Source organism: Channa argus, chromosome 19, assembly GCF_033026475.1.
Source record: "Channa argus isolate prfri chromosome 19, Channa argus male v1.0, whole genome shotgun sequence".
Lineage (NCBI taxonomy): Eukaryota > Metazoa > Chordata > Actinopteri > Anabantiformes > Channidae > Channa > Channa argus.
The window spans coordinates 1853131-1871901 of record NC_090215.1 but is presented as its reverse complement, the minus strand read 5'-3'; the positions used below and the strand labels follow the sequence as shown (position 1 = coordinate 1871901).

The following is an 18771-nucleotide window of genomic DNA, read 5'->3' as shown; positions in this document are numbered from 1 at the left end:
AGTAAACGAGGCATCAACCCACTGATCCATACCACCAGGATATACAGACAGGACATCAGAATGTCATTAGGAGTGGATAAGTGTGGTTGGATGGGAACAAGGAAAGGAAAGGTAGTCAGAGGATAGCTACAAGTACCTTGGGATCCAACAGGCAAATGGTAACCATGAACAGGCCACAAGGAAAGTAACTGCAAAGAGTAAGGCAAGTCCTAAGAAGTCAGTTAAGTGGGAAGTCCAGGCGATTACCACCTAAGCCCTCCCTTTCATCAGGTACCCTGCTGGCATAATAAGCCGGCCAAAGGAGCAGATAGAGGCCACTGACATCTAAACAAAGAAACTCCTTACACTACATGGAGGGTTTCACCCCAAGTCAGGCATCCTGAGACTGAACACTAAGCGGAAGGAAGGAGGCAGAGGATTAGGGAGCCTCAGCGCCACTATTCAGGATGAAACAACCAAGATCCATGTATACATCAGGAAGATGGCCCCATGTGATGATGTGCTTTGTGAATACCTCAGCAAACAGAAACCACAGAAGCAAGGGAAAGAGGAGCAGGAATCCTCATGGAAGGTCAAATCCCTTCACAGTATGTACCAGATAGAACAAGTGGCTGATATCAAAAAATCCTAACATTGCCTGGACAAAGTTGGACTGAAGCATAGAGGAACTAATCCTAGCAGCACAGGAGCAAGCTCTAATCACAAGATCAATAGAGGCTGGGCTCTGCCATACCAGGCAGGACTCCAGGTGCAGGCTGTGCAAAGATGCCACTGAGACAATCCAGCACAAAACAGTGGGGTGCAAGATGCTAGCAGGCAGGGCATACATGTAATGCCATAAGCAAGTGGTTGGCATAGTGCAACAAAACATCTGTGCCAAGTACGTGCTGAAAGTCCCAAAGTCAAAATGGGACACACCTCCAAAGAGATCCTGTGGGACTTCCAGATACAGACTTACAAACTGGTAAGGGCCAACCAACCTGACATAATAGGTGTGGAAAAGCAGAAGAACAATGCTGTAGCGGTAGATGTAGCAATCCCAAGTGATAGCAACATCAAGAAGAAGGAAGCTTGACAAATACCAAGGACTAAAGGGGGAAGGTACAAGTGGTATCTGTGGTAATATGAACACTGGGGGCTGTGACCCTCAAACAGGGTGAGTGGCTCCAGCCGATTCCAGGAACAGCATCTGAGATCTCTTTTCAAATGTGTGCAGTCCTAACAATGTCTAAGATACTGCGCAGGCCTCTGGTAGAGGACCTGAGCTTGAAGAAAGGAATAAGACCACCCAAAAAAGAAGGGGCGAGAGGGGAATTGTTTCATCTCTTCAGGGTCTAGGAGCTCTTTAACTGGGGATCAAGCCATGAGTCAGGATTAGAGGATTCGGAGAAAATTACAAATTTTAATCAGCGACAACCACAATAAAAAAAAACAACTCTCTTACTGCCAAAGTTTGGGCTGCACACACTTCAGAAAACTGTTTTGTTGTCAGTATTACATTGGCCTGTAATCTTTTTCCATTTGTTTGGTTTCTTTATCCCCTCCATTTTTCTCTTTTACCCAAATACTTTCCCGTAACTCACTGCCACCCCCACCCCCCATCTCCCTACACACTACTGTTTTCATAGACTGAACAATATGAACACACCCAGACAACACACTGTTAAATACAGCACGTGTCTGTCGGAGGGCAGCAACGCAAAATAAGAGTGCAAAGAGTAAGAAGGGTCCGAAATGCCTGCTGGCGGAAATACAAAAACATCTGAGTCAACCTTAGTTCATGCACGCATGTTTGATTCCTGAACAACAAAGTTATGGAGATTCAAATCTTTGTGGAAACAATATTTTCAAAAATGTCTGAAGTAAGCTTTTTGGAAAGAGGAAATCTGTCTCCCAGTGGAGCCGTATGTTTGGCCAATTTAAAATAGTTTTTCCTAGACAGCACATACAAATAAGATAATCCAGGTTGTTGACTGGCAATCGATCAATCAATTAATCAATCAATAATTTAGAAAATCACATTAAGATTGAGGTTTTGAAAGAGAAATCTGATCTCGTGGAAGACTTCTTCCACCGCAGTGGAACACGTTTCTTAACATGAATTTAAAGAATCTTATGTGTATGTTCAGTAAAAAAAAACGGCAAACATCACCTGGATACTTATATTAGAATCAGGAGTGGAAATATCACAATGTTTACAAAGCCACAGGCAGCACATGCGTGGTGCGAACACAGCAGAAGTTAAATGTATTACCTCAAGAAAAGTTCAAGTTGAGAGTAAAGGAAGCGTAGCAGGGCTCTGCGAGCTGTGACTTCAGCATGACAGTCATTGACCACCTGTCCCTGATCACTCAGGTACTCCCCGTTGATACACTTGGTGCCCGTGGATAACACGACCACCTGGGCGTGCCTTAGGTCCAGCCCTGTTGAACAAATACACACAGACATCTTATTGTGCTCATCATACCTTCCATTCACTGCATTGATTTCTTAATCCGTAAGTTTAAAAAACCTGGGTTTAACGCCCAACACACCACCTGTCTCTGTAAGGCCATTTTGTCAAGACTCAAAGACATTCACCAAGAAGGAAACCAGAAACTATTTGTTTGACTGATGACATTATTGAAACCAACAATAAGGTGGTGAAGTGAAAAGCCAGGATACTAAAACAATATGCATAAACAAAAGACCAGATGAACTTATACTAGAAGCCTGATAGGAGGAGCAAGTAAAATCACAATTTGTCCAGCGTCTTTTTGTTTTGCATTTCATTCTTACAGGGCAGAGTCGTCATACTGTATAATTTATATAGTATTTTAGACAACAGTCTAAGTTGTCATAGGGCCTCTTCCTCCTCAATGTTCACCTCTGCACATTGCTAACCTGGCCTGAATATACGCCATGTTCAGAATTTGGAGTTAAATAAACCGAAATGTAGACATTGATAGGATGCATCTATTTTGTCTGTAGTAAGTCTAGAATCCATTAAAGCCAACAGAACATAAGCATTAACAATTTAAATATTAATACATTGGATCATGCTCCACTTCAGACTGTGGTTGATCTTTAACAATGAAAAGGTCCAAAGAAGAAGAAAACATGATGAGATTGTTGACCGGTGACTAGGAAATGACACAGAGACAATGTATCCATACTGTTATCTGAAAGTTCAATATGTGCTCTCAACATGTTGTTGCTTTAAGGTGCTGCAATGGAACAAACGTCTTACAGTAAGGATCTACAGCCACCTAAGCTTTTCCTCTGTCTAAAATAATATCTGACTGTCCTGTGATGATGGTACAGGGGTGGATGAAATGTACAATCACTTGGTAGCAAGCAGCAGAGGAAAAAGAACTTAAAACCAGTCAAACTAAAAGTGGTGGTGCCAGCGAACTCCAAGTGTGATAGTGTGATCCCAGTGTGAGACATGAAACAAATTCTATGAAAGCGATGAGAGATCGCAAAGTCATCTTCTCTCGTGTTGGTTTTCTCTTTTCTCAGTGAGGATTCAGGCCAGTGCAGGGCCATGTGAGAGCCAAGCTGACTGACAGATAGACAGAGGTTGTGCGGGGGGAGGTTGGAGCAGCATGTTAACGGCATGCCATTCCTTCCTTGGCTGCCACAAATCTCTCCCATCGCCTCTAAAGTCAGGCTTCACTGCCTCCTGGCAGACCCACAGGCACCACCAGCCCAGCACATGAGCTTTTATCAGCCTCGGCCCAGATGGCACTATGGCGGGAGAGTCCTGACACCTCCGTTGATGAGAAGAGGGAGGAAAAGGGGGCAGCCGAGGGGAGCAAAAAGTTAAGGGGGGGGGGGGGGGGGGGGAGTATGTGTGGGCAGCAGCACAGAGAAGAAAGAAAATCTGAGCTAGGTTGGAACAAGTTCAACTATTTTCATGAACTACATTAAAAAAGATTATTTGTCTAATGTATGGAACTTGATTTTTAAAAGAAATGATAAGGTTGATGGAAAAAGAAATAAATGTGCTGCGTATTTTCTAAAGGGTAGTGGACAGATCTGTGTCTGAGAAATTCTCAAAAACAATACCGCAGAGGACTTGCATGATGATCTTGTGAAGAAGGACATTAAAATGAGTGAGTCATGCTCAAGCCAAACTCACGTTCCACATATAATATAAGAACCAAACATTTCTCTATAATAAAAGTTTGGGTTTTTGCAATACCTTTGTGAATCAGCACAGTGTGTCTGACAACAGAAGACACCTTAAAACTGTGTTGATAACAGGATTAATAGCAGGTGTTGTAGCTTTTGAATAAAGGATTTCAAAAGCTTTGGGCCTAAAATGGCTTCTGTAAAGAAAAAAATATTTTTGAACTATTTTCGAATCTGATGCCGGTAACACATTTAAAAAAAAGCTGGGTTTCAGCTTCTCAGAGAAGGCAGCAGACTATTTGGATCCTGTTTATATATGGTTGTTTCTTTGCATGGAAGAGTTTGAACATACATTTGTGGATGCAGCAAAAAGCTGTGCTCCTCGACACTGGTTTTCACAGGTGTTTTCGGAACCTGCGCATTGATTTCTAGTAGAATCGTTTGATTTTAATGCAAAACTAAGGATATGTCTCAAAAATCAAATCCATTTAAATGTTTTTGTCCTTTTGGCCTTGCCTGGTGGACACATACTGTAGATTGCCCAGGTTTCTAATTATGTTATAAACTTTAGATTATAAAATCCTTTTTTTTTTTTTTGGTGCAAATTTTACATTATTAAACATTATTCTCAAAATGCTGAACACTATTTTTCACAGAGTGATGAACCTGGCCACATCCTTACTACTAAAACACTGAAAGACTGCATACTGTTATGCTTTCTTTACAGTATACTGTTAATAATTAAAATGAAGATTTGAAAAAATATAAATGTTTGGTAACCACTAAATGTACATACCTGAACTGGAGTTTGTATTACTACACAGAAAATACAATATTTGTTAAAATACTGTAAAAACCTCTTTATTATGATTTTACTACTGCCATTCCCCGTAATCAGTACACTCTGATCTTTCTTGGTGATAAAACAAGTAAAAAAAATGGTAACAGACTCTCTCAATTTCATTCTCCTGCTATTTTTTGCCGTTCCACATTGCAATTGTTTAGATCAATTTTGCAGTGGATAATTTCAACTGCACTGCTTGCTACCCTGCCATGAAATTAGCACTGAGGTTGCCTTCAGTTTGCAGGGGGAGAGGGGAGAGGGGAGGGGGGTGGAGAGATAAATGGAAGAGTCAGAGAGCCCCACAGGCAGTGTGCTGCTTTTTGATCAGGAATATTCAGCTACATCATAAAAAAAGAGAGGGTCAAAACGAAGATGGCAGGGTAAAGTCAAAGGGCTGAGGCACTCGTACAAATAAGCTCATCTGTTGATTACTGGATATTCAAAGACGTCAAGCCCCAGGATAACGGTGCTATCAGACAGCATGTATATCACTGAGATCTGCGTCTACACACTATGTCACCTGGACTATATTGCTCATGATGATAGTGTCAATAGTCAGCAACAGAATGACAACATACAACAGCAACTCACTCTTGTTATGTCACATGGAATAGCAACTTTTTGCAGAGAGAAGTTTACGATGGAATTAGGATGTTGATGAATCATGCTCACTTGCACCTACAGCAAATGGACGCGTTTTCATGTCAGATTTTGTCCACTCGAGCCCAATTATTACGTGTTTTTGGTGATGGCACATTCAGTTTAATAGCTTCTATTGTCCCACCACTGCCCTCCCAAGTTTTTTTCCAAGCAATGCTAAACGAATAATCAGCTACTATGCCGCAAGAAACACGGCAACATTTTTGAGTATGTGGCAAATGTTTTTTTATTTTGGTTTTGTCAGGTATTCGTGATATTTATTGTCTATAAAACTGAAGGTCTAATCTATACATACAGTATAACAAATCCTGGGGTAATGCAGGGGAGGGTGTGTAGTCACGTAGTACATTTTCCCTGTTGAAGGAGAATTTTAAAGGCTTTAACTCCTTATTCTGGTCAGAACTGTAAGCAATCAAATAACTGACATCTCAGAAGACATATCCAGATATTACTGACCTCCTTTGATAGAAATTTGGCCTTATTAACTGATTAACATCTACATGATATTCCGCAATGGAGACTGAATTTTTTGTGGGAGATAAAGTCCAAACTGCTCCAGTGGCAACAAACTACCCTATATGTAAAGTTCTATACAAGTTTGCACAACAAAAGAAAGTGAAATTACTTTATTAGTTGTTACTCAGCACCTGTAACTAAAGTATATTCCTCCTATTGTCCCCCCTCTTCCTCCAAATCTGCTACAGCACTAAACTCCATACCTGCACTGTTTACCACTGAATGTATCACAGTAAAACAAGGTTTTACCTGGCAAAGCCATCTCCTTTACCCGAGTGGGACATTATGACGGCAAATTTGTGTTTGCTCTGGGAACTAAAGCCACAGGAAATAAAGATTTGTATCAATAAAAATGCAGCAATTAAATGGTAAATGTTGTGCACGTATATCGCGCTTTTCTACCTATTGGGACTCAAAGCGCTTTACACTGCTTCTTATTCACCCATTCGCACTCACAATCACACACACCGATGGGGGAGCTAAGCAACAACTGCAGGATTGGTGGACGGCTGCTCTACTTTCCTGCACCACAGTTGCCTTGAGATCCTTGAGGGAGCTCCACCCAAAGCCACATAAGACCATGTAGAACTGATTTCAAACGCTGAATAGCAATCTGCATGTTGCAAAAACTGAAGCTTGTCTTCATTAGTGACAACGCTGCAATTTAGTGAGTAAAAATATCATAACATTTGTGTCATTATCACTCATTCAGAACATCAGAATAGTCTGATTTGAGAATTAAATGGGTTTTAATTACTGTATTATTAGAAGTCACGACTGTGGCAACTGCGGTGCACGAAGGTAGAGCGGTTGTCAACCAGTCTCGCAGTTGTTGGTTCGATCCCTGGCTCCTCTGTTCACATGTCAAAGTGTCCTTGAGCAAGACACTGAACCCCCCAACTTAGTTGCTCCCGGTGAGTGTTGGCCAGCTGCATAGCAGCTCCCCCATCGGTGTGTGAGTGTGTGTGTGTGATTGTGAGTGTGAATGGGTGAATAAGAAGCAGTGTAAAGCGCTTTGAGTTCCAATATGTAGAAAAGCGGTAAGTGCAGAACATTTACAATTCACAGAAATTTACAGAATAATTTTTCTTGACAATTCTAGGAGAGTAATGTTTTTCTCACTCGTTGCTAGAGAAAATGTAAACAGGTTGAAATAATCTGATCAGACCAACAAAAGCTCAATAGTTTGTATAAAAATGGAGTGGAAATACTTTTTTGCCCCGAATGTTGCTTTGGCACAGTTTCTACGCCAGATGTCCTTCCTGACACAACTCTCCCCAATTTCTGCCGTGCTTCAGACTGGCGCTGCACAGCTGGGGATGGGCTGTTGGGGGTTCAGTGTCTTGCCCAGGGACACTTTGGCATGTGGTGGGAAAGAGCAGGGCCCGAACCTCTGATCCCTATGGTTGGTAGGCGGCCACTCTTCCAACTGTCGTCCTGTTGCTCAGCCTGTGCAAATACTATAATCCAATAATACTGTACTAAAATACTACTAAAGGGGTAATGCATAGTATGCAGTGCACAGTTAAAGTAAAGTAAGTAGACTTTTTTTTATCTTAGTAGTAATTCATTAGTTGTCATGCGTTGTATTTTACTTGAGTAAATAGGCAACATTCAAGGAATTTGTGTAAAATCAGTAAGCGGCCCAAAAAGGCTCCAGCCAGTGGTCATTGCTAACACGGACTAAAGCAAATATCTACAAGACATTAAAGATAAAGCCTCAGTGACAAAGCTATTTCAACTAAAATGTGAGGCTATGTATATGTACTGTAATCATCAAAAGGAAATACATTGAGTGTAAAAAAAAAAAAAAAGATATTATTATAAATTTTACAATTATCTATTATTACAGAAGGCAACTACAATTGACAGACACAGCACAGCTATTATCAGGACGTTTTTCATTCTCTATGGTTATAGAACAGGGAAAATGTTGTCTAATAAGCCACTCATTATCTCTGAGAAACATAGATCAGACATTAAAACATTTTCTTCTAAAGCAGAACAATCTCCCAAGGTCAACTTTTAGTAAACTCACTTATACACCATCTAGGTTGAGCTCCTTAAATCCTATCTTTTAGATGTTCTTTCATCACGAGATGCTGGATGATTACAGTGAATGTCATCCAATGTGTGCTGTTTGAATCCTAGAAAAATCTCTGAAAATGCTCAGCACTTGGAGAGATAGAGTGGTAGAGCGAGAGCGAACTTAGAGAGAGTAGAGAATCCACCTTGTTGAATCTTTATTAGCTCGAACTCTGAATATATAAGGGCGTCTTTGTGAAATGCTGCTGAAGCTCTTAAATCTCTCTCTCTCTGCTGCAACACACCCCGGGCACATCTCTGCTCATTTTATTAGCCTCTTAGCAAGCTGTTTTGTTGCCGGATGTGATTAAAGAATATTAAAATTTGAGGCAGCCGGAAAACCAGATAACTAGTAGAGAAAAATCCCTATTTTGAAAATGGATATGCAGTCTAAGAACCATGGCATAACTGTCATTTGTAATCAACTTGTTTGAAATGCTTTGCTCTCATCTCTCTCTTTGAGTCCCTATGGTTTTTCTTCCCACTCTGCGGCTCGTTGCCTGCTCAATAAGAAAGCCTCAGAAGCAAATTCTCTGGTCCCATCCAAACAACAAGTTTCAAAAAGAGAAAGGAGCCTTTTTTTTTTTTTATCTCTAAGTGCCTCTGAGAAGTTCGTTACAATCTGTGCTGGCAGGTTCCCTCCGCTCCGCCTTGTTAAGCCAGCACGTGAACAACAACAACTAATGAAGAACTGTACGAGTCCTAAAACCTGGAAATCAGTTAGCGTTATTGGACTTTCAGTTCCTATAGCTGGAAGTCTGAGGCTGTGTCTGAAACCCCCCACTGCCAAGCAGTTCACTACGTAGTGAGCATGGACATGTCGGACACCGACCACTGTCACATCGCGTCATCATTTGAGGCAACTGTAATATTCTCATCTCTAAAACAGAGAGCATTGCATTGTGGGATTGATACCAGAAAACAGGGTAAATGCCTATTCTCCTTTTAGTTTAGATTAATGGGATACTTTGAGTGCACTACGTAGCGGATAGATTTACACAATCACCATTTGGAGACTACTACACACTATATACTTTAGTGCTCTATATAGAGTAGGGGGTGAGTGTTTTGATTTGCCTAAAATAAGCTAATCAACACAAGGCCAAGACATGTTCATGTTTGATTCTCGGACATGAAATTCACCCAAAAATACAGCTCTCTCTGTCTATTTTAAGCTTTTAGGAGTCTTAAAAAAAAAAAAACAAGGGTTACTAAGTGGCTGAATGAGACTGATGGTTGGGAACATCAAATGTCATCAGGGTAAGGACTGAGATTTATCTACCAGTCTAACCAGTCCGCCTTTACCTCCTTGTTGAATTTATAACTGATGATAACTAACTTTATCAGATTAATATGAAGAGAAAGGCTTTTGTAGAAGATGTACAAACTGGACGTTTAGTGGTGGTGACATTGAAGTAATGCAATTGTAGTAGATTAAGAGTAGATATTTACTTCTGACCATTGTGTTGAAGATGAAAAAAAAAAAAAAATCATAAAATTGGTGTTGAATGTCAGGTCAGCCTACAAAGAATATCCTTCAGGTGACGCCCTTAAAAATGTTAAAAAGCTATGTCGCTAACCGCAATGGCCAGCAAATAGAAATAACTAATAACATGGTAATAACAGGTTCCATCAGCTACTGTAACACCAATAGCAAATAAAATAGTGTAATAACAACAGCTAATAACATGTTGAACCAAGCTAATGACACATTTAACCAGCTAAAAACAAGCTAATGACATATTTAGCAAGCTAGCAACAATTGCTAACAACAGCTAGCAACAACAGATTAAAAACATGTTAAGACAGCTAACAGCAGCGGATAAAAACACAATAACCCGATTAAGTCAGCCAGTCAACTGTCCTGGTGGGGATCCAGCGAGGGTGGGGGGGCTCACTTGTTTGGCTGCAGGTACAAAGACAGACTGATTAATATTCCTGAAGCTAAAGCAGAGGCATGCGACACACGGGGAGGGACAGAAAGAAAGAGAGGCTGGTAGGACAAACCGGACTCCCCAGGGATCCTGTCAAGTCTGGTGTTTGACTGCATAGACAGTGGCCCCCACACCACTGCCGCTGCTGGCATCTCGCTGCGAGCACTTGGCAGCACTATGCCTGGATCTTTGAAGATAACGTGTGCTATTAATAAACAAACAGAAGCAATTACTGGGAGCCAGAGACGAGGAGAAGGATTGGATTAGGTCAGGATGAGCGCCAGTCCCACTGAAGTCTAAACTGATGAGCTGCAGCACTCCAAAGACAGCAGAGATACCAGTCCTTCGTCCATGACCCCTACACACACACACACACACACACACACACACACACACCCCACAGCCTGCAGCCACACAGGAAGATAAACTGCATGTGTGTGTGTGTGTGTGTGTGTGTGTGTGTGTGTGTGCATGGGCAATTTTCATATTCCACGAAAAGTAAAGGCCCCGTCTTTTGTAACAGTGCAGTAGGTGTTTTTATTATCTGCTTGCTTCAGTTTTTTTCACGGCAACATGGTCAGTGCACATGTTGGGCTCAGATGTGATACGTGTGTTGACAGTGTTGTGCGTTGGACATAATGTCCGTCTGTGTTTTTGTAGACTCGTGTATATGTGGGAGCTCCTGATGTGACATGCAAGGTAAATAGGACACGGCAGATAAAAAGCTAGTAATAAGTCATTGTAATAGTGTAATAAGTCACGCTATAAGTGTGAGGCTTCCTTCTCCCCACCGCTCTCCATCGTGGTAGGACTCAGACAGGTTTCAGATTAAGTTTTAAGCGGATCTAGTTAAGATTCCCGGAGTGACACCTAGAACTATCGTCAAAGCTGCCCGAGCACAGCAAGTCCAGCATGCAGTGGGGATGAGTGACACTCACCACCATGTCTCATTCTCCTCAGAGACTCTGAATAGTCAATAATTCATCAGGAACGTATACACTATTGCACAAGCCCAAGATACAGCATGGAGTGCAAACTCACACTCTCTTCCCAACCTCCAGTTTATCATTTCACACTCAATCTAGAATTCCTTTACCTCGGCATTTCTTGTCCCCCTCTCTCTCTTTTTCACCTCACCCACTCACTTTATATTGCATCACTTCAATAATTCAAAGTGAAATATAAAAGTCAATGAAATTTGCCATACCTCGGGTCATTACGATGCCTGCCAGGGATTTGTGTCGAGTGTGCGCAGGACTGCAGCTGCCCACCAGCGACCGGTACTTCTCCCTCACCAAGTGGAATATTGAATCGGCAAAGTCCTGAAAAACACAATGACTCCCTTAATTTTCTACTCGACATAATCTGCGGAGGCTGATTTGACACGTTTCATTCTGCTGTGGATTATTCCACCTCTCTAATCTGTTGTGGGTGAGACCGTGAGTTTCTGAACAAAAGGTCCAAAGGCCAATTTTAGGTGACTGGTTTAGATGTTACAAACAGAAATCAACCGAGAGTTAACTGCACATCGTTATGCATTTAACACTGGGGAAAGGAAGTACTCACATCATGTATTTAACTAAAAATTGCAATAAAATTGTATAGAAACACTCAAGCAAAAGTCCTGCATCTAAAATTTTACTTCAGTTAATGTACAAAAGGCATTAGCTCAAAAATATTTCTTGAACTAAATGTAAAAGTAGTCATTATGTCGAATGGCCCCCTACAGAATAATGTGTATAATTATAACTTATCAATCAATTTCTTCATTACTTGAATTTTAAACATGGTAAAGATAGAGCTTATTTTAACTGCTTTTTATGTCGTCCTGGTTTTGAATCTAATGATTATGATTTGTATTACTTTACCTGGTGCTTGATAGCTTGTGAATTTCACACCCATAATTAATAATATGTAATTACACCGTTTTATGTATTATTAATCTGAATTTAAATGGTAACTACATCAAAGTTGGAAAATACGCATTTGCGTTTGACATTTAGTAAAAGCAACGTTTAAGGTAGTAGAAAATGGAAAAATGAACGCTCACATGAAAAGGGAATTTTTGAAAATAATAGGCAATAGGTACTGTGGACTCATTGTATGCAAATGTCTCCCATAAAGACGAGTACACTGACAATTGTCCCAGTTCAGTCTCTCTTGATTGTTTTGTTTAGAATCTGGATCTAAGAAATGTTACTTATGTATGTTGTGTTTAAATCAATTTCTCCCCTCAATTTGTGTAGTCTCTAGAAACATTAGTTCACAAGACACTGCAGTTCTTCCTTTTATGCAAATTCTTTGTGCCATAAGGTTTGCAAGCAGATAAATCTAAGTCTCACAAAGTGTTACTGAACAACTTTACTGAACACTGTAAGCTGAGCTAGCATTAACCACAAGTCCCCAGCATCATTGCTGGCCGGTGAAGAGGTTCTGACACAGCGACCAGCATTGGTAGCATTGCAACATCTGTGTTAATCACTTTACCAACCTTGGCCCAAACTGGATTTTCTCATATTCACTAGAAAGAAGAGTCTATCAGATGGTGACTACATTTTTCACAATGGATTACAAAAACAATTGACTCCTTATATATGATCAGAATTTAAGATCGGATCGAGAAGAATTGTTTTGGGTGAAATATTTTTTTTTTAGTCTATGTGGCACTAAATAGCTTTTTTAGGAGTAAATGGGCACCGTGTTTTATCCAGTATTCAGTCCTTAAAGTGTAAGCCGTGCTTCCATTTGTTCATTCCATATTCGCTCCCTCTTCAGCCAAACAAACACTTCTCACCAGATATCCACTAATGCCACTCTGTTTAACAGCTGCTACAAAGACATGTGGTTTATATCCACATTCCTCCAAACCTTTAATGCTCTTTACTCTATTGGTAATTAAGGGCTTAGACTCAGAGTGGCCTTCACGCCAACTGTAGAGCATAAATGGATCACCAGGAGATGGCAACAGAATGGCAGCAGGGTGGGTCTTTTGGACAGATTGAGCCCACAGTAGCTAAAAGGACGTCAACAGATGCCACAGCGACAGACGCATAGTGTGAGAGAGATTAAAGGCAAAAAGACACAACTAGAGCGAGAGAGTGGCTGAATTAGTGAGCATATTGCACATTATAGCCCTCGTCAGGGCTGTGAAATACTCTCACAGTTGGAACTGGCGGTGGAGGTGATCACAGCTTGTGGTGTGGTGGGTGGTGTGTGTACATGTGTGTGCATGCATATCCACATATTGTTGCTATAACACTGATGTCAGCCTGAAGCTTTTTTGGAGAAATGCATGGGTGAGGTGTTAAAAGACAACACAGAGAACTATTCATTTACATTTACATTTAGTCATTTAGCAGACGCTTTTATCCAAAGCGACTTACACGTGAGGTACAAGGCAAGAAAGAATCGAAATCAAGGAGAAAACATCAAAGCAAATTCCTATCAGAAAAGTGTTCACATTTCAGGAGATGCAAGTCCGAGAAAGATAAGAAAGGAAGTTTTTCTTTTAAAAAAAAATAGATTTAAGTGCATAGGAAGATGCGGAAGAGTTCTGTTTTCAGAAGTATTTTGAATGTTGAGAGTGAGTTTGCTGAGCGTGCAGAGTTTGGTAGCTCGTTCCACCATCGTGGGATCATTGCGCTGAAGAGTTTTGCTTGGTGTTTCCTGTGCGGTGTTGGGACCACCAGACGTCGCTCGTTGGCAGAGCGTTTTATCAAGCATGTTGCCTGTCTTAAGCCCTGAAGTGCAGCTCATGTTACATTGACAAGGACAACACCAACAAAGAATCCAGTAGATTCTTTGTTGAATAGAAATTGAGTAGAAATTTCAGGCCAAATTCCGTATACGCAGGCGCGACCCATGAGTCCGATTTCGTAGAATTCATCTTGGGCTGTGATTCCAATTTTAATTTATTCGTTTTAACATTTCCTAATAATTGATTAGTTCAAAAAAACGATTAACAGATTGTCCAATAGTGAAAACGTGAGCCCAATTTCCCGATGTGTAGCATTCTTCAGTTTCTCTGGGCTGTGGGTAATAATCTTCTTTGATCACTGCCAAATGGCAAGACAGTATAACAAGTTTACACTCTGAGGGTTCATAACAGATTCATTATTTTCTGTTACACTCAATAATGTCCCTTGAGAACCAATAGCAGAAAGGAAACAAAGACACTCCTTAAGTTTAATATTTGTACAATAAATATTAACTACTATTACAGTAGACAGTAAACAAACCCAAAACATTTGCATACAGTACTTAAGATTAGAAAAAACCCAATGTAGAATACAGTAGATCACCTAAGCTGCTGTCACTATGAAAACATTTTCTTCATATTGACTAATACATTTTGTGCCTGTGAAGTTTAGGTTAGTGTTAATTTTAGTGTGAATGATGTGTATTTTATTAGCCCAAATTCTGCAGAGGTTTCTGATCCTGCACTGGAGCATGAGTAACATTAATGTGAAAAAAAGGACTTGTTCCTCGTACGTGAAAGTGACATCCAATTAATTCTAACCGAATCCTGCTCGACTTGGCAGCGTCAGCTGGTGTCGGTCACAGTTTGAACCCAGAGTTAAGTCCTCCATCTCTCCTAAAGGCCTTTTCATTGATGACATTACAGAGGTGAGAGAAGGTGGCAGCTCAGAAAGGCCTGGAGAGCAAAGGTGGAATAGAGCCTGGCACAGGGCCCAGATTTTTGCCCCTCCCTTCTTCTTCCTCGTCCTCCTTTGCTTTTGTTGCCTATTCTCTTTTCCCTTTCACCCCTAGTTTTTGTCAATTTGTTTCCTCTTCTTCTCCTCCATTCTTTTTAAGTCATTTTTTGTTCACCCTCTAGTGGTTGTCAGGTCTGTCTCTCATTCTGGGCAGTTATGTGCCAGGACAAAGAAGCCAACAGTGAGTCAGAGCCTATAATTTCCTCTTCCTGTCAGCTAGAGTGAGGAAACAACATAATCTACATTACCTGACACAGAAAAAAGGCTGCAATTTACAGCCTGGTAACAAACAAACCTCTGTCTTTGCCCCATAATTTGTTCTTGACACACACAATAGTCAGACACTAGATGGCTGCTACCATTAGTGTGACCCTAAAGTGTCAGAAAAATAGGGCCAAGGATCCTACTCCTCAGTCAGACAGAACATGGGCACAGCACACCAAACAGTGAGAGGAGGGCCGGCATGAGGATTGTTGGTTTCCCTTTGGATGAGCATCAAGAGTCAGGCTGTTCCAAGTAAAGTTGCGTTTGTGAGTTTTAATTCCATTCAATTTTATTTATATAGCGCCAATTCACAACAAAGTTGTGTCAACGCACTTTACAGAATAAAGTCAAGCCTATCTTAGGCTCCTTTCCTCAAGAAGAGGAAAAGGAGCTTAGTGTACCGGGGCTGGGTCCCAGCAGTCTAAGCCTATAGCAGCATAACTATAACTAACTATAAGCTTTATTAAAGAGGAAGGTTTTAAGAATAGACTTAAAAGTAGAGAGGGTGTCTGCTTCCCGAATCTGAACTGGGAGCTGGTTCCACAGGAGAGGAGCTTGATACCTAAAGGCTCTACCTCCCATTCTACCTTTGGAAATTCTGGGAACCACAAGTAGGCCTGTATTCTGAGATCAAAGTGGTCTACTGGGATGATATGGTTCTATGGGGTCTTCTATATATGATGGAGCCTGACAGTTCAGAACTTTACATGTACAGTAAGAAGCAGGGTTTTAAATTCTATTCTAAATTTAATGGGAAGCCAATGGAGAGAAGCTAGTGAAGGTGTAATATGATCTTCTCTTGCTAATTCCAATCAGCACTCTTGCTACAGTTTTATATCTGAGGTAGAGGACAAATCCTAGTCATAAATAACTCCAAGGTTCCTTGCAGTAGTACTGGAGGCCAGATTTATGCTATCTTGAGTAACAATATAGTTGGACAGCATATTTCTGAAATGTTTGGGCTATGACTTCAGTTTTGTCTGAATGTAGATGTAAAGCTTGATTAACTGATTTAATCCACCTGGTTCCATAGATAGATATAGCTGGGTATCATCAGCATAGCAATGGAAATGTATGTTTCCACAGTGTTTTCTAATAATGTTGCCTAAAAGAGACATATACAAAGTAAAAAGTATTGGTCCTAACACAGAGCCTTGTGGAACTCCATAGCTAACCTTTGGTCTGTAATTGGCTAAATTACCTGGGTCAAGAAAGGGTTTTTTAAGTAAATGGTAAATGGTCTGCACTTATATAGAGCTTTTCTACCTATTGGCACTCAAAGCGCTTTACACTGCTTCTTATTCACCCATTCACACTCACAATCAAACACCAATGGGGGAGCTGCTATGCAGCTGGCCAACGCTGACCGGGAGCAACTAAGTTGGGGTTCAGTGTCTTGCTCAAGTACACTTCGACATGTGACCAGAGGATCCGGGGATTGAACCAACATCTGACAACCACTCTACCTTCCTGCGCCACAGTCACCCCAACCAGTATTGGTTTTATTACAGCCACCTTATAGGTCTGTGGTACATAGCCTCTAACATATCTATAAAGGGTAAAGCTTCCTTGAGCAGCTTAGTTGGAATAGGGTCTAGCAGACAGATTGTTGGTTTACCCAGTGAGATCTATGGGTAACAGTCTAACAGGTATTGGGACTTTATTGATGATTCTAGCACTGCTGTACGTGAAGATCTATCTGTAATATTTTGGGGGGAGGATCTAGTGAATCTTTCTCTAATAGCTACAATTTTATTCATAAAGAAAGTCATGAAGTCGTTGCTGCTCAGAGTTAAGGGAAAACTAGGCTCAACAGAACTATGGCTCTTAGTCAGCCTGGCTACAGTGCTGAACAGAAACCGGGGGTTGTTTTTGTTTTATTCTATTAATGATGAATAATATGCTGTTCTGGCATAGCGGAGGACTTTTTTGTACATTTTTAAACTGTTTTTCCAGGCTAAATGAGATTCTTCTAAATTTCTGGAACAACACGTCCTTTCTAACTTTGTATTGCCTGTTTTAAGTTGCGTCTTTGTGAACTATACCATGGAGATCGACTCTTCTGGTTTACTGCCTTCTTTCTCAGAGGGGCAACACTATCGAGTATTGTACGTAGTGAGGCTGCAGAATTGGCAACAACATATTCTACTTGTGCAGGAGAAACATTAAGGAGGCTACTTTCCATTGTATTAACATATGGTGAAGCTAATGATAAAAGAATCGTAAGCATCTGCTGTAGTGGAATTTTTTCTAACTGCTGTATAGTCACTTATTGTAAATTCAAGTGTTAGAAAATTAGAAATTGGTCAGACAGAAAAGCGTTGTGAGGAAATATTGTTAAATTATCTGTTTCAATGCCATACGTAAGGACAAGGTCTAAGGTCTGACTAAAACAGTGAGTGGTTTTTCAAATCTATTTCAGGTAACTGATGTAAGCTCCACTTGGAGAACATCTGAGGTAGGTAGTGCTGCAGAGGCTGTTGTATTACTCACCCCACCTGGTGTCTTTCCTGCATTAGTTCTGACCAATTTACTTTAGCAATTCCTCTGGGCCTCCTCAGAATGGAGAAAGAAAACAGCGGGTAGTTATTTAGTAATTGCTAAAGCTCCAAAGAATAAGATTTGTTGCAGCAACAAACCACACATCCTAAAGTGAGAAGCAGTCCTGAAGGGCAGAACATTAAAACTTGACCCCATTAGTAAAAATGTAAAGAATTTTAGAGAGAAAGTCTAATTTAAGTGGCCTAATTATTGTTATGCTAACCGTTAACGGTTGTAACTTAATAATTTACGTGCCGATGTTTTCTTTCTAATATTTTTGGTAGTTATCAAGATGCATTCAGGCATATTACCTGTGTTTAGCCTGAGAAAACCAAACAAATTGCAGCCAGATTTTAAATTTGCCCAACTGAGATACACAGACGCACGTGGTCTTATCAGGAAAAAACACCTAGTGAAACCTTAAATCTTTGCAAAACAACAACAACAGATGACCCGAGAGAACCGCATAGAGCTGAGGGGAAGAGCAGAGTTGGGTGATAGTTCTCTCTCTTTGGGTTTAGTTTTCACTTGACATCCATTACGAATCAAAATGATTGATTATTGCTTGATTAAAAACTCCTGTTTTCCTTAGCTTGGATTCTGTACATTTACTTCTCAGCCAAAAAAGCTACACACTAATATTTTGTTATACAGCTTTTAGCTTTGATTACACATCATCTCAGTCAGGTTATGCAGTTTCCCAACATTTACTTCCCTCCAGAGTTGGATTAATTTTTCATCAAGGTCTTGCATTGATGATGGGACAGTCAGAACAATGTGTCAAGTCTTCTACAGCACATTCCAAATGTTTTTCATATTTTGAGCCTGATGAATCCTGTACTTTCAACTCGACATATCTCTGTGATCTCAGGAAAGAAAAAAATAATGGAAAAACCTGGTCATTGAGTATGTTCAGGTAGTCAACTACTCCCTGCACCAGTTGTGGTTAAATAACTTGTTGCCAACTGAGACGTATTAATCACTGCAGTAATTATCCAATGGAAAGCTGTTGTGGGTCTTGCATTAACAAGTCGAGTCTGGATTTGAATCAAACAAAGGTGTGGGCAACGGCTTGGCTCTGGTACCGAGTGTGCAG

The 18771-nt window shown here is 40.6% G+C and overlaps 1 protein-coding gene across 1 annotated transcript in view; it reads right to left on the bottom strand.

Moving 5' to 3' along the window:
* Positions 1–18771, bottom strand: part of adarb2 (adenosine deaminase RNA specific B2 (inactive)) — a 210144-nt gene that overhangs the window by 28128 nt on the left and 163245 nt on the right. Inside the window, exons 4-5 of the mRNA XM_067486745.1 lie at positions 11363–11477; positions 2255–2423 (exon numbers count right to left, since the gene is read on the bottom strand). Coding sequence (XP_067342846.1) covers positions 2255–2423; positions 11363–11477 — 284 coding nt within the window. The remainder of the gene's footprint in view (positions 1–2254; positions 2424–11362; positions 11478–18771) is intronic.